Below are 17586 nucleotides of genomic sequence, written 5' to 3' on the forward strand. Positions count from 1 at the left end.
CTGTCCATCCATCTAACCTACACTTCCTAAGCTTGCCTGCGAGGATGATGTGGGAGACAGTGTCGAAAGCCTTGCCAAAGTCAAGGTAGACAACATGCACTGCCCTCCCCTCATCCACCCATCTAGTCACTTCGTCATATAATGTTATCAGATTAGTCAAACACGACTTCCCCTTGGTGAACCCATGTTGACTGCTTCTGATAACCTTCTTTGCATCCAGGTGCTTTGAGATGACACCCAGCACAAGCTGTTCCATCATCTTTCCAGGGACAGAGGTGAGGCTGACTGGCCTGTAGTTTCCCAGCTCTGGAGCCCTGAGCACAGGAAAGACATGGACCTGTTGGAGCAAGTCCAGAGGGGGCCACAAAGATGATCAAGAAGGATGGAGCACCACTCCTACAAGGAAAGGCTATGAGAGAGTTGGAGTTGTTCAGCCTGGAGAAGGGAGGGCTCCCAGGAGACCTTATTGTGGCCTGCCAGTGCTTGAAGTGGGCTTATGGGAAAGATGGGGACAAACTTTTTAGTAAGGCATGTTGTGATAGGACAAGGGATAATGGCTTTAAATTAAAAGACAGCAGATTTAGACTAGATATAAGGAAGACATTTTTTTATGATAAGGCTGGTGAAACACAGGAACAGGTTGCCCAGAGGGGTGGTAGATGCCCCATCACTGGAAACATTCAAAGTCAGGTTGGACAGGGCTCTGAGCAATCTGATCTAGTTAAAGATGTCCCTGCTTATTGCAGGGGGGTTGGACTAGAGGACCTTTAAAGGTCCCTTCCAACCCAAACCATTCTGTAATTCGGTTGTATGATCCAATTCAAGAAGTAACTGGAATAATAGTGCTGCCTGTTTTTCACAAAAAAAGCCAAAAAAACCAAAAAACCACTGCAATCTCTTCAAATATTTTCTCTAGTAAACTTACCAATATAATTATTAATTGCTCATGCCAGTTAAGTGTAGACCACACAAACTAGGAATTCAATAAACAATTTAAAAATACTTGGATAAGCTTGGAATCTAATAAATCACTTATATTGAAAACAAGTCCAAAACCTGAAGATGAGTCTCAAAGGAGAAACACCAATTCCTATGATGTTGGTAATTGTATTTCTTTTAAACATAAGTTTCCTTCACCTTAAAATACAATCCACTGGCATTTACCATTAAGCACCCAATGGCTTCATTCTATTAAACGTGTATTACTTCACTGCTATTAAAAATGTCTACAAATCCATGAACCTGCAAAAGTTACTATTTTATCACCTGGTTTATCATCTGGAGATAGTATGTCAACATGATCAGTTTTGAGGATACCTCCCCCATCACAACGTATTATGCTTACAGAAATATCTTTATTTAAATAATCTGAACCATATTTCGCCAAAGATATTTCTACCAGTTATACACAACATTATTTTCCAGTGAATAGTTATACTGTCCTCCTAGCACAAAAGGCGGCAATGGTCTTTATACAGCATCACTTAACAATTTTACTGCAGTCATTCTACCAAATATGATATCCAGTGACAATGACTGTAAAATAAGTTCTCAAGTTTTGAAGTTCAGAATTTCCCTTATAATAGTGCATTGAGAACCTATGTCACAATTTTGATAACATCAATACTGCATGAGCCATCAATCTATCCAACAATACTCTTCAGGCACCACACGGAATGATCTCGTACTGATTCATAATCTCTCTTTATTTTGCATTGTCAAAAGATTGCTTGTTTTAACAAGAGGTAGCCTTGCTGTGTTATGATTTAGCCAGTCACTTTTATTTTATCACAATCACTAGTTATGGGCTCAGTGAATTATAGCCAGTAATGAAAAAAAACATTGGGGCATAGCAGGGAAAGAACAAATGGCCCACAGAATACCTGTCAGGTATGTCTCTTCTTAAGGAAAGTGTCTGCCCAAAGTGATAAGGCTGCTGTTAATTCTCCGCCTAATCTAGAAGGGCTTATCCTGCTATCACACTTTTCCACTGCAACACATAACCATATTGCAAACATGACGGAGAAATGACTATTGAGCTTCATGCATTGAATCATGCCACAAGAGATACAACCTACTTCATTTGATCTTTATTATTAAAAAAAAAAAAATCCATGTGCACTTAACACAAAAGAACATTGAACATATGCATGAATGTCTATGATTCAGTTTATTTGGCTTCTCAAGCTTCACCAACCATGACAGAAGCACTGCAGAGTACAGCTCAAAGTTAAGCATAAGATATGGATTGGTTCATTTCACTACTTACAAATAACTACTTAAGAAGGGTAAAGCCCCCAAAAAACTTGTGGGTTACCACTAGCACTGAAGACTTTGGACAGAGTTGGATAAAACCAAGAACAGGCTCTTTCCACAGTCAAGAAAAATCTACCTGTTTGTAGCACAACAGTGACCAAAATGGCCTAACCATGAAAGGAAAACAACCCAAATAAATAGTAAAAGCAACACTGATCCAAGAGCTTCCCAAGTAGAAGATGCAACAACGTGAGGTAAGGCACAGAAGATACATAATGATCACAGGAACAAGTTGTCAGATATTAGCTATGCACAAGTTTTGGGTATTTAAAATTATTTTTAAATTATTTTTTCTCCTCTGGATGCATGCCAGACAACACTGGTCCTGCTAGGGCAGAAGGATCAGCAACATATCAATTGCATAAGTACCTACTCAGCCACTGAATTTGTCAGTTCTTATTTATACAGCTTCCATTTTAAAAGTACAAGACTTCATTTATTTCTTATTACTATCTACGATTTACTGCTTTTCGCTAGGCTTTCTGGTCTTCTTACTCTGTCATCTCAAACCAGCCTGTAAGCTACCTTCATCCTCACAACTATCCTGCTATGATTTTGCAACACATACTTATGTCAAAGTTAAGGCCCATACGACTTGCTGAGGCAAAAGTAATATATACCAGGATTTACAAGCAGCTATTTTATTATTTAAAATATTATAAATAATCTTGGCAGTAGTGTAAAATTATAATATCGAGCCATAACTACAAGCAAATAATGATCTACAAACAGAAGTTAACAGCTTAAGATGGACAGAAGTCTCAGGAACTGGGAATTGTGCTGATGCCTCTATTACAATGCTGTCAGATTGTGGTTGATTATTCAATTTTCCAAGTAAGAATTCATACAGCTAGTCCATACGTAATATTTTTGGTCACTTATCCTGGAAAACAAGTGAAGCGCCCTCTCCATCATTCAGGACCTGGTAAGATCTGTGGCATGTTAGCCAAGCGCATCTCAGAGGCCCATTACTGACAGGGTTAGAAGTTATTCCATGTGGTTGTAGCTCCCTTTCTCTTCCTGCTGGAAAACTATGCATGGTTTCTCTAGTTTAGAGTGTGCTGTGCCACAAGCTTCTATTATTAACAATAAGATTTAAAAAAAAAAAAAAAATTATTTTCACTGAAAAAGGAAATGGCAGTAACAACTGCGCTACCTTTTGTAAATCTTCACTCTACAGCCTCTGGAGCAGTCCCTGCCTCCTGCAAACAGCTCTGTTGCAAGTATTTCCAGCACCCAAAGCTTTCTTCCAAGTAGCAGAATTTAAACATTCTGAAGGACATATGAACAACACCTTTTGTTAGGAAGGGAAGACTCTCATTTGCTAATAGTCTCAGGCACTGATAAATTTATAAACTGATGTCCTATGGAAATAAAAACAAACCAAATCAGAACAGTGTCAATATCTGCTAAAAGCCAAATTTTAAGAAAAACATGACTTTGCAGTTATTTAGGCAATAGTTGGCGATACAGCTAATGCTGTCATCACAAGTTTTAAAAGTCTAGCAATATAGATATAATTTGTTCTAACCACTAAGTTAATCAGAAGAGCATTTCCTGTTTAAAAATACCCATTTCCTTAACACATTCCTTCATCTATCACACAATTAACATTGGTCAATTATTACAGCAATGCTTATAAACAGAGTGGTTTACTGCATTATTCAAGAAAAGTAACCCAAAACCTCACAAACAAGGCGGGTGTAGCTGGAAAGGGAGCACAGGGACAAAGGCACACACCACCTATAGTCCTGCACTATTGCTCAAACTGCCACGTCCAGCTACATCTTCAGATTTGACAACTACAAAATGTATTAGTTCTCAGTTTACCAAACTGCTCAAGGACAACAAATTCACAACCAGCAAAAATGAGACACACAAACTCACGACAGCCAACTAATCCTTACCTCACTGATGTCTCTTGGGTAAATTATAAGCATAGCCCGTCAACTGAGACTATGTGCAGTCAAACCAGAAGAAACTTCAGAGTGAAAGTTCTTGACGTGCAAGCTCACTGAGCAGCAACCCACTTGCACTAGAGCAAGGGAAACAAGACCTCTAGCTCCTGCTTAAGGAGTGTAATAAGTAATTTCACAAAATAATTTTGCTTCAGCTAAAATGGATGTGTGCGTGCTATGGCTTCAGCTGAGTGTGTGCTTGCGATGTGTTTGGAAAAGGGATAGCATTAGATACGATATCAGACGAAAGCAACAGTTGGAAGTACCGAACCATGGCAAAACAAAAGGTGGTGTAGTTAGCTAAGAAAACCACAGAAGTGTAACGAATAAAGAAGCCACAAGGACATGGTGATAAAGACTTGGAGCCTCCCTCCGAAGACCACCAGGAAGACCCCTGAGGAAGCATATCGCTTGCGCCACTAGAAAGGAGGGGGCATGTTCGGGGGAGGGTTGCATTCCAAGAACTCATTGGTTATGTAATTGGGGGGTAGGTTGCATTCCAAGAACTCATTGGTTATGTAATTGGGGGGTAGGTTGCATTCCAAGAACTCATTGAGTATGTAATTGGGGGTGGGTTGCGTTCTGAAAACTCACTGATTATGCGAATTATTTTCGAAGAAAAAACATGAATAAGTATAAGGAATACGAAATAAAAACAAGCGTTTGTAAGGGGGAAAATGAGCCACAGGAAGAGAAATCCCCTGTGTAACTCCGAGCACTGTAATAAATATTCTTTTCTCCACCAAATTTGCCCCAACTAAAATTCAATATAGTGAGCGCGTTTCTCACAGGAGTGACTCTAGGTTCATCAGCTTGACTGCTAAGAGGTTTCGAGGTAATGAATTTTACTAGGCAAAGAGCAAGAATGCACAGTCCCAAGAACAGCCATTGTAATTTCCACATGTACTACAAGCTCAACTAGTTGGTTTATTTGGTTAATTTTCTCAGTGTTTGTTACTTTGTAAATGAAAACTTAAGGAAAAAAAATTTTAAAAAGATGCCCAAACCTAAATACTTACTTTCTTCAAATACTGTTTCTGAAAAGAATAAAAGAAGGAAAAAACCTTTACTGAGCTCCTAACTCTGCAAACAGTGAATACTCTGCAAATTGAAGTAATTCCCACCAAATACAAATTATACACAAACATTTGTAATGAGAAACTTAATATTTTTGTTAAATAACATGTAATTGTAAACAAACTTTTTTTCCCAGTGATCCCAAATGTCTTTTCCTAACCTTCCTTCCCAATGTGTTTTAATTACATGGTATGTCTGACATGCTTTCTTTGCAACAATAAATTCCTGCAGTTTCTTAACATTTCTTACTCCTTGTAACATAAGGCAGAGATCTCATATTGTGTGACTGTTACAGAATTCAAGCTTCACACCAGGAATCAAAATTATCTTGAAGATAACAAAACAGAGTAGCATACTTTTTTTACCCCTCACCTTCTCCCTACTTTATTATAGCATACAGATTGTTTCTGCCAAAAAGAGGTTCGATCAAAGACCAAAGGTAAAAACCCTACCGTCATCACAGGACACAGTGTGACACAGTCAGCTGGAAATCTTCCTTGCTTTGTTACACTGGGATCATAATTACAAAGCTCCAGGATGGCAGAGACCAGCACAGGGGACAGTAACCAGCAGAAGTGTGCAGTGCAGCATTGCTCATGTGTAGCCCACATCGCTACAGCCACAGGATGGACCCACCAGTGCATCCAGAGCAGGGAGGTCCGCTGGAGGATAATGTGTCAGCATGAGCTTGCAAGATAGCTGAGAACCTAAAGCCTGATGAAGGGGGAAACTCATTGCTGCTCCCCCTGTCACTCCCCCAAACTACACATTCCCACCATGGACTGTGCAGTGCCTGGTGGTTACCAGCACCTGTGAGCTGAATCTGCTCTGCACAAAATCTTGCTTATCCATAACCTTTATGTCATTCTCAGGACTTCTCTTTTCAGCCTCACAGTTGTACTGCCATCCTCCATAGTACATTCACCCTTTATCGTTGGCTTCATCCTACCCATGTACCTTGTTGCAACAGGAAAAAAAAACAGAAACCAAATCCCCAGCCTTCCTCACCTCCAAAAAAGCTGCAGTTCCTGGGGTGCTCTGCTGAAACCTCTTTGTGGCAGGACGGAGCTGAAGGCCCTCTAGGGTATAGTCAAACCACTTACCATTACAGGTTTTCAGTTCTCCATATGTAGATAGCTTTTTCAAACCCTATCTGATAAAATATTGAGTGGATTGTTATTTTCCTTGTATCTGATTAGTCACAGATCTGTGGGACACTAACATATTGATCTTGCACCATGATTTAGGGGAGTTTTTATATTTCAAGTTCTGGAAGGGCAAAATATTGCTATAACCAGCATGGACAATTTTTCATTCCAGGCTGGATCCAGGACAGCTCTGAAGGAACAGCAGTACGGATACAGGGAGACGCTGAAAAAATCAGTTTTGGGTATGGATTCATGTTGCAGCTAAGCTGAAGTATTGGCACCCTCCTCCATCCTCTGCCTCAACCCTATAACACTAAGCCAATTCAGCTCATTAACCTGCTTTTAAAAAAAGAATACTCACTTTCTGTCATGTTAACTTGCTGCCACTGTACCACAGCATTAGATGGGCACCAGATGCAGCTCAAGATAAAAGCTTGGGTACAGGAATTCCCCTTTTAGACAACAGCTGCTTCTTTAGTTCAGTTGCCTGGTGAAACAGCACCCTACCCAGTGCCTGGGGATAGATGGTGGCCCCTTCCAGCTCCCTTCACAGCAGCAGCCAGAAAGCAGAGAAGCAAGGCAAGCACAAGATCCCCATTGTAAAAACTGAGACTCCCTTGTGCACAATACGGGAAATGGAAAGAATGAGCTCCCACAGCAGCAGACGTGTGCCCCCAAACTTCATCAGAAAACCACTACACAAAGGATAATAGGGCAGAAAGGGACGTAGCAAAATCCCAGTATTACATTCTTTTTCAGTGGGAAGGAAAGAGCTAGGTGAACTGATACTGCCCATATATACATATACACACGCACACCCTTCAAACTTTATCATCAGCTTGTTAAGTGTAATCAGTAGTTTCGGCATTAGAGTGGAATATTGCTTTAAGGATAAATAAGGACCTGCTACCCTCATAACTTTCTTCTGAAATAGCTGTTTACTTTGAAAGGCACTCAGGGAGGGAGGGGAAGATAACCAAAAATGAAAAAAAAAAAAAAAAAAAACTGGGAAAAAGGACAAAAAACTGGAAAATTTGAGCCATGATGAATTAAAATAAATAGCCAGAATAAAAGATGATTTGCATCTATCTACCTAATATTACATCAGCTATTAGTATATTTTTAGTGTCCATAAATACCAAAAGCTAGAAGAGGCAGAATTTTGTCAGACCCTTCTTCTGGCATCCAGAAGGAACACTGAACAAGATCCTTCCAGTGAAGGGATGAGGCCCGATTATATTCACCAGCTATAAGACATCTATCCAAATTCTTAAAGAGAAATTCATAGAGATAATAAAATAGAAATGCTTTGACCTTTAAAAGTAACAACATAGAAGATTAAGAGCTGGTTCTTTCTTCATTGTCTTGTAGTGAGTGTCCTTGATAAGCTTACTGACAAGACACACACTTCAACACAGGAAAACAAACAAACAAAAAATCCAAGGAGGTTTAAAAGAAAAGAGGTTATTAAAAAGGAGGAATAAATAAAATGCACTTGTTAGGAGGCAAGCCAAACAATGCTGCATTTTTCAACAAGACTTCAGGGGAGGACTGATCTTCGTGTCCTGTTGAGCATTGCTGGGAAAACAACAGTGAGAAAGAAAAAAAGGTTGTAATAAAACAGTAAAAAGAAGGCAGAAGGATACGATGATGATTTGGAGGCTTTAAAGATTCAGCTACATGTTTCAGCTTGGTTTCCTGAATTCTGTATTGCAGAACTGCTTTCTTCAACCTTAGTACAGGAAAACCATGAACTTACATCTTGCTGCAGATCTTCAAATTTGGGTCAATCATCACTTCAAGAAAGCTCAGGAGAATGCAACAAGTTTACACCTCCTTGAGAGCTACAAATCGTGTGCCAAGAAACTGTCAAACACTTTGGTAATTCTTCCAAGGTAAATACACAAGTTTTTTATAACCAAATGACAGTTGTGTAATCAGAGACTGAAATATTTTGCCTCTATATTTGCATATACACATAGTACAAAGATATTTCTTCCAGTAACAGAATTGGGTGATACATCTGTAACTCAGGGGTATGAAACATCATCAAGCTGGCATCTTGGATCTCTGTATCATACTGTTCTTCAGTCCAAAAAATGCCCACAGCCCTTCATCAATGAAAACACATTTCAAAACACTAATTTATTCCTTTAAAAAAATAAATTTAAAAAAAAAAAAAAAAGAAAACAACAACAGCTTCCTACAGAAACCATTTTAGATAGCAAATGAAAAAAAAAGAATCACTTTATGTTCTCAAGACTGGCAAAGCCTGATTTAGGTTCGTGGGAGAGGATAGGGAGATAGAACACTTGCATTTATGATTTAAAGGGAAGCTTACTTTTGCATGACAACACCTGGAAGACAACGTATTTCCTTTAATTGTCTGAAAGTACAGGTTGCCATCATACTCCTGTTCCTCACCAGGATTTAACCTTCCTTGCCAAAGCAGCATACAAAATAATAACAAGGTTTAAAGACCAGCCCTCTGCCACAGAACAGCTGAAGTTGGAAAGGACACCTCAAGTTTAACCTAGTTCAACCTCTGCTCCTGCAGAGTCAACTACAGCAGGCTGCCCAGGATCACCTCTAAAGAAATCCCTAAAGGAATTTCTAACAAATGTTACCTATGTCTCAGCTAGATAAAACCCAGAATTTTACAGTTATCATTACTGTTGCTATTCAGATCAGCAATGAATTACAGCATCTTCCAGGAACATAGCAAACTGCCACTTAAGTCTTCAACCTCAATCTCCAACAACTATGGTTGACCATTCAATGCAGAATTGCTTCCGACGGAGAGTATTTTACATTCTTCCACTCAAACACAGGGAAGAGAATAACTTAAACACTGCTTAGCTACAGCAGAAATCCAAAAGACCAAAAAAAAAAAAAAAAAAAAGCCCCAGCCACCTAACTGGTAGAGTCTGAACTTCTGCTTTGATTGGAAAGAGTTGATGACCTAGCACTTCCAGTTCTCCTGGTTGTGCATTTTCTGTTTCCTCAAAGCAATAAAGATAACAGCACAGTAGATTTAGTCCTTTTCTGTAAGCCCTTAAGTGCATCCCCATCACTCCTAAGTTGGAAGCCACAGACATCAAAATAAGACTGAATGTCCTTACACCTTCTGCAGATTCTCACTGTTCACAGGACTGTTTTTATCAGAAGCAGCTGAAGACAAAAAGTGTAAGGATGCCCTCAGCTAAGATAAGACACCTTGCTCATCCTCCCATGTTGCATAAGATGGCGGGCGGGGGGGGCAGGCAGAATAACATTGATGGAAAAAGAATATGACAGGGAAGTGGGAATCAGTGAAAGGGAAAGTGAGTTACAGATGAAAACCACGGTCAATCATATTATTCCACCACCATGACTGAACTTTGCAGCATGGTTGCTGCTAATCTTTAAGGCCAACCCAAAAAGAGCCCCTAAAACAGCTTCTCATTACCTTCCAAAATAGAAGGGACGAAAAAAATAAGTTCTATTCTGATCACCCAGCACATAAGGTAAGAAAAATAAAGTGGGTGAATTTGTTTTTCTCTTACAATGTAGAAGGGTACATAAGACTTTGAACTCTTCACGCCATCTATGTTAACTGCTATCTCTCTTAAATCCCCAGTTTATGAACTAATTCTATGGAGAACATAGCAAGGTTTGGAAAATAAACTCAGCTATAGTGCATTCCCACAGATGAACAAGAAGAGAGTCTTCCCCCTTTTTGAGGAACAGGCTTTTCATTTGAAACAAAAATAAAATTAAAGTGGTGAGTGTGTAAAAAAAGGACAGTAGTAAAAATGTGTAAAATTGTTTTTCACTGTAGTAATCCAAGAAACACAGCTACAAGAGTCTCAGTTGTCACCACTGCAATTATACTAATGTGATGGGATAACTCTGAAACAAAGGGAACGTTCCCAATTACGACATCTTGCTCAGTTTAGAAAAATACCTCCCACACATTCTAGACAGGACAGCTTAACCTCAACAGCCACTATCAGCAACAGACTCAACCAGCACAACCTTTACAATGTCATGTGGCTGATGCACAGAATGGAGGACACAAAAATGTACAGAAAAACAGCTACTGTCATCTCAGTACCAGCAGCCTGGCTCAAAAGCACTCCTACTTAGCCCAGTAGCAATGCCTCTCTCCTACACCCCTCCACCACTCCTTTCTTCTCCCACTCTAGCAGCAAACTAGTTCATGGTTAGGGCAAGATTCAGTGCTTTAACAGCCTTGCAAAATGTGCTGTGGCCAAGAGAAGCACAATGGATGGAAGCATCCCACATACCAGATGTCTACCTACCAGCCACCTAGCTGGATGCTCTTTATGTCAACAGATATGTAGCCTTCAAATGAACTTCACTCCTATCCTGAAGCAGAGTAGGAAGATTCTGAACCCACTTTTGGAAAGAAAATGGCATTCTTGACCATACCAAGTAAGGATGCTATTTCCTTTTTACAGTTTAATAGCAATGGTATTATTAAAGTTGTCATAATCAGTAAGGAAAAAAAAAATATCTTCATTGCAAACATCCCCTTATTAGACAAGTTAATTTGTGCTTTCTACCACAATCATAAAGTTTTACTTGGGAAAAAAAAAAGGGGTTTTAAAAGCAATCTAGTTTTCAGAGGCTGCTGTTATAAAAGAAAATTTAGTTGCGACCAGAACACAGCTCCAGGAAGCAATAGTCATATGGCCCCTGTTCTTTAATGACCTGGACCAGTCAGAGCAATGAGGCGAGACAAAGCAATGACAACCCACTGGGCAGCTACTTCACAGCCAGCCTGTCAATGGCTGCAGATAACTGCATCCCCTGATGCCATCAGTGAAACAGAAATGCTGGGACAGCAACTCCATCCAGCAGTGACACCTTTTAGCCATGAGGCCCCAGAGCTTCACCAGCTTTTCACAGCAGGCAAGAAATCTGCTAGGACATAAACAAAAAGAGGGTTCTGCAGCAAAGGCCTACCACTGTGAAGGCAGCAGCTATGATTTCCTAGAAGATATCCTTGGAGATGGCTGTAACTAGAATTCCATATACACATTCACTGTGTTCATTATAAATAGCAGCAAATAAAACGCTCCAACTGTTACAGTCTATGAAAAGCCCCTCTTTTCCTTATATAACTGAATGTCCCCCTAATAATAATCCTATGATACACACATTAAACAACATAAGTCTAAGAATGACACAAGTTTGAGAATGTGCTTAGAGATCCACCAATGAAACACTGGACTCCCACAAGGTCAAGCCATTGTAACTGCATTCTCTGAATATTTCAGGAAGGTAATTTTAGCCACATCATTGCATAGTTTTACAATCAAAATCTGTCAAAGCAAAACCAGTTTAAATACAGGCACATTTTGATAAAAGGATTCAAATATCCTCGTACCCATAAGAAGCACATTTCAGTTAGCTACCACTTGTTGGCTTATATACAGTATAGTATTAAAGCAGCAAGTATTCCTAAAGACTACAATAGTACCTAACTTGCAGACAAGGCTGGCAGAAAGAACTAGCCTTGCTCCATCAATTGATAGTCACCAGCAATGAGCCCTCAAAGCCCTTCTTCAGATACCTTAACAACCAGTATTAAACTATCCCTCATGTATGTCAACCAGGAAGCTTGCACCCTCATATATGTTAACCATGAAGCTTGCAATGGCAACCGCTCCTTGCCACAAGATCATTTTATAACAAATAAATAAATAATCCAAAACTTGCTTCCCTTCAAACACTGTGTGACCATTTCAGTAACAAACCGGACCTAAGGATACAAACTAGCCTGAAGGACATCAAGTCAGCCACGTCCAGAGACCTGCACCACATGTAATGTGAGAACAAGCTTTGTAGACTTACTCAGTCCCCATGGGCATTTGGCAAGCCCCATGTACTATCACACCATTAACAGTTTCTGCTGAAGAGGCCCAGAAATTAAGCAACAAAGACACTGCAGGTCAGGTTTCACAGCCTACCATCCACTTTCTCTCCAATCCAAGCATTTCTCTCCCCAGTTCCAACAGTTCTTCTCACTGACAGCCTCAGATTATATTTATTTCCAAGTTTTAAAATGATCACAGAAGTGATAAACAATTGTAACTTGCAGACATACTTTTTGAAGACTTCCATAACAGAAAACTACCACTTTAAGACCAGAAAAAACTCAACACCCAAATACCATGCTTTATCATAAGGACACCAGGTTAATGTGTGTATGTGTGTCTCTTGTCCTCACCTGACTTCAAATACAGTATTTTAATACCACATCAATACTGCTAGTGTAACAAACGCAATCAAGTTAAACTTTTCAGCTCTGATCGCTGCCTTTAGTTTTTATAAGAAAGACGTTCTGCCCCCCCCAAATATTCTATTATCAATTTATTTTTTAAAGAACCTAACCAGACTGTTAGTATGGGCTAATACTGGCTAGCAGTTATTGCAAAAAGTATTTGCTGGAGCACTGCTAGAATGTTTGCAGTAGGCAAAAATGTCAGACACTAAATACCTTTAATTTTTTCAGGAAACTCTTTTTAGCCAACACCTTCTTCCACTCAGCTTTATGCATTACACTACTTGCAGTAACTCAGCCTCCCCACCCCCCGGCCCCAATTTAAAAAAAAAAAACAGACAAAGCTTCCTTGTCACACAATTCTTTTCTTAAGTGGGAAATAAACAAATGGGATAAAAATTATGTGAGAGTGAGCTTTCAGTCCAGGCTGATACAACCATCTCATCTGGAACCAGAGAAACCTGCACATAGAATACTCCATCTAAACTGCCATGCTTTCCACTAAACCTTAACCAGGCTCAGAAGAAACTTCAGAGCAACATGTTAAAAGATGGAAAACCCAACATCCCAAATAAACAGCAAAATCAAGTTATACTTAAGACGGTAAACTACATGACAATACATTTTGATCTCAGGACTAATTCTGTAGCCTGTTTGATAGAAGCCATCAAGAATAGCATTTTACATCTTGCAGTCAGTGAGGTAACAGAATAGACATGGACTAGTGAAAAAAAAAAAAAAAATACTTTCAGCTTCTTTAGAATAGGTAATCTCTGTTAAGAGTTTCAGCTCAGTTCCAAAATAAGCCTGACCTACAAATCCTAGGAAACAGAAGAAAAAACAAATACATATATTTAATGTTTAAAGCTGATCAAAAATTCAGGAAGAAAAAGAAAACCATTATAACATTCACACACTGGTCAAACAGCCACCTGGAAGTCTGTAAACCCACATTCTTCTTTCTGCAACTTATGACTTACATTCAGCAAACGTATATAAATGTTATGCATCCAAACAGCCTTGTCTCACCAGAACTACATCGCAACAAGCACAAAAAAATTCCCAGAGAAGAAACAAGCATAGCCGTATGTTCTCGTAAGACCCTGAACTGGTAGCTGAGGGGACGACCACCATGAACAACTCTAGAAGAAAAAGCCACACAAGCTAACACCAGTGAGATGGTCCTTGTTGCTATATGGATATATAGTATGTTTTTATCTTTGACTGCTACTACTCCTCCGTATATTGTCCTTGGATTAGAAAGGAACAAGCAAAGCATCTTCCTGCACAGATGACCTGCAAGAAGGCTTAGGAGAGTACAAGTAAAGCTGCTTAAATGGTGGAAACACAGTGCATAGTGATCTTCAGAAAGAGGTCTTTAATGCCGAGATTTATTTCTGCTACAGAGAAGGGTTTCATGACCTCTCAAGCTTTCCTCTTACCCAAAACATACATCTTATTGCATAAACCAGCAAATTATAGCTATGTGCCATGGAAAAAGCTGTACGAGAAAAAACTGGAAAAGCTCTGAAAAGGATAAAAACAAGGAGCCTTGTGCACAAGAGAACAGTCAAAAGTTGTTTCAAGGCACAGCTTTCAAACCAAACGTAGTTTTCTTGAATGCACAAATTATACAAGTACCATTTGTGTCTAAATGAGACCTGTTCTTCAAAATTATCACACCTTAATGAAAAGCAGTGTATGAGTATATTTAGATACATAAAAATACACACAAATATAAGATACACCATCATAAAACAGGTAAAAAAGCACAAGGAAGTTTTTCTTACAAAATCTCCATTGTGGATTGGATTAATTTTTTTTTTTTTTAAAGGGGATTTACAACCTTAGTTCTCTTTCAGAAGACAGAAGAAAAAAAAACATTTTATAATAACTAATAAAGAACTAAAGTATTTTTGCGCTTTTACAGAAGATCCTGTCAGACTTTCAACATCAGAAAGTTGCAGCATCTTACAGTCTTAAGGTAAAGCTTAGTCTACAGATCAATAAGTTACAGTTCAGCTTAGCTGCCAATCACTGTCTCAAAATTGTTCTTATCTCACAAAAACGTTGAAGCAGCTCTCTTAGTTTTCACTAAAAAATTCACTATTTTTTTCTGTAAGAAAAATTACAGTGTTGATGTAACAACAGTCACTTAACAATAGCTAAATTACAGTGTTGATATAACACATCAGCATTGTTCTAAGGGGTTTTTTTTACCCCCAACTATTATTTTTCTAGTACATGAATACAAAAATTTGTCAATCAAGAGATAAGAATCTTGTAAAAGTGGAAGGATCCGTAAGAGTGCACATAACCAGAACTGTAGCAAGAGCTGGAGTTCCCTCCCCATCCAAAACTCTTCTAAGCTGAACACTTGATTTGGAATTTTGAGTTATCTTTAGAAAGTCGCAATGTACTCTGACTGTCTCCACTTTTCTCTACATCTAAATGCAAACATTTTTCCCAACTTTCACTATGACAACCTGGGGAAAAACCAAAGGAAGTTTTTAATCATTCTCCCGATTTATTTATAAGTGAAAATAATGTAATCAAAGAGAACATAAGTTATTCCTGCCCCAGCATAGCATACATGACATTTCAATTAACAAAGTACACATACAAAGTAGAAAGGAACTTGCTCTCAAGTTTCTTCTTTTCTTTTCCTTCCTTCACAATTCCTCTCAGATTATGATAACATCCTCCCAAGTATGACCTCTAATTTACAGCGTATTCAGCATAAGAAATCCCCCATTAAATCTCCCCGCAGTCTGCCTGTTTTCTCTCTCTCACACACACCTCCCTTTGTTAAGGCAGAGGTCAGCTACAACATCCATACACCAAGCACAGAAGAGCACTGTATGTCCAGTAAAAAGGCTGCTAAAAACCTGAGGAAGCCACTGTCAGCAGTGGCCTTCCACTATGGGCTGTATTCTGCACAAATAAAAATAGGAAAATAACTGACAATCTCTACAGGTATCAAGTTACTTCCACTTTACATAGATTAAAATGCAAGTATCTAATCCTAGATCACAATTCCTTCCTCTCTGAGTGAGCAAGTTCCGAATATTAATGATGGAGGGGTCCACTAAAAGCAGCATATACAAACGTCCAGTGATCGCAGAACACAAGCACGTAACGTATTACCAGACATTGAAGAACTGCCTGCAAACACTTTCAAGTCATTTAGGCAAGGCAGAAAAGGAATCGCATCTAAGATCATAAACTAAGTCTTCAGAGTGGTCAAGAAGTTTGAGCTAACATTATCACTTTATCCAATGACTTAATCCAGCAATACAAATTTCAGCATGAGATGCCCTGCAATAAGACAGTGCACAATCACTTTAGGCGTTTCACAGATTTAACATACCACAGATCCATATATTAAAAAAATGTTCCAGTGGTTAAAGAAACACAGGACCTACACAAAAGAGGAGCCAACCCCAGGATATCCTGGCTGACCCGCAAGCACCAGCAAGCACACATGCAAAAGCTCCTGTACCAAGTGTGGCCACGCTGTGAGAGGCACGCAAGTACCTGCTGCACACTACCACAAGTCACAGAAACTCCTCTTGCACAAGCAACAGTACATGTCAGGTACTGCTTCCTACTGCTCTGGCAGATGTGCAGCGACAGGTTAAACTTTGACAACAAAGTTACTAATCCTATACTTTTTCCATTCCTCTGCACCAAAGGTTCCACACTGGAGGTGAGGACAGCTGATCTGTGAATCATGTCCTAAACCACGACATATGTCAGCCAGCATGTGAAGGTAAAGTAACCCCAGTGTTGCCCACCTGAACATACTGATCTGAAAACCACAACATCTGAGGAGCAGGCTACCCCAGGATCATGGCACTAACAGCTTTTTAGCTGTTCTGTTCCAAAGTGGAGCTTGGCAACATAGCTAGGGAACGTGCAATGACTAACTGCTCCCAGAAAACGCTGCTTCGGTCTCCTCCGCCTCTTACATGCTCTTCCACACCAAGTGTCTACACCTGCCTGTCTGCAGGGTGGGCCATGCCAGGGAACCAATTTGAAAAAAAAAAACCAACCCAAAAACCCAACCCAACCACAAAAACAAGTGTAATTCCAACAGGGATCACAAAAGGACTGTTATCACCAAACACAAGCCTGGAGGTGGAAAGAAAGAAGCCCTTTTGGGGGCAGCAAACCAACAGATGGAGTTAAGTACGTCGTCAAAGTGAACCTCAGACTGGTACTGCATCTTTGCCACCTCTGACCAAGGGCTCCTTAAGTAAAGATGTGGAGGGAACGTCACCATATTCCTGTCTGGAAACTTGATATACAGGAAAGCACAAAAACAGTGGGAATTATGGAGAGATCCAAAGCGAAAGGCTTAAGATTAAAGCTATAATTAGGAATAGATATTAAAAAAGATAAAAGGTATTCAGCTGCATACTAACTGACCGTTTCGGTGCCACCTCAGATTGAACAAAAAAACGTCTCATGGCCACCTCAAAATGCCTCTGAAGAGGCCTCTACCACCGCTTCCATCCAGGCACCGGGGGCCGAGGACGCGGGGCAGCTGGAGCCGCCCCCACCCCCTCGCGGTTCATCAGCCACCGGCTGAACCCCACCGCCACCTGCGAAAGGGGTCCCCCGGGAGGAGGGCACAAGACCTCGCAGCCCCGAGTCCAGCTCTCTGCTAAGCGCGCCCCGTTCCATCCCGGCTCCCCTCTGAGGGCTGGCTGCGGAAGAGGAGCCCCGGCGGGAGAAACCGGGGTACGAGGCTCCAGCCGCCCCTCAGCCCCCTCAGCGAGACCAGGCCCCC

General features: G+C 40.0%; 1 protein-coding gene across 1 annotated transcript in view; it reads right to left on the minus strand.

Annotated features, from left to right (window-relative positions):
* DIP2A (DIP2 disco-interacting protein 2 homolog A (Drosophila)) overlaps nucleotides 1-17480 on the minus strand; it is a 152560-nt gene extending 135080 nt beyond the window's left edge. The window contains exon 1 of the mRNA XM_009891397.1: nucleotides 17357-17480. Within this exon, the coding sequence (XP_009889699.1) occupies nucleotides 17357-17480 (124 nt within the window). The remainder of the gene's footprint in view (nucleotides 1-17356) is intronic.
* Between the last annotated feature and the right edge of the window lie 106 nt (nucleotides 17481-17586).

Source organism: Charadrius vociferus, unplaced genomic scaffold, assembly GCF_000708025.1.
Source record: "Charadrius vociferus isolate BGI_N301 unplaced genomic scaffold, ASM70802v2 scaffold69, whole genome shotgun sequence".
Classification (NCBI taxonomy): Eukaryota; Metazoa; Chordata; class Aves; order Charadriiformes; family Charadriidae; genus Charadrius; species Charadrius vociferus.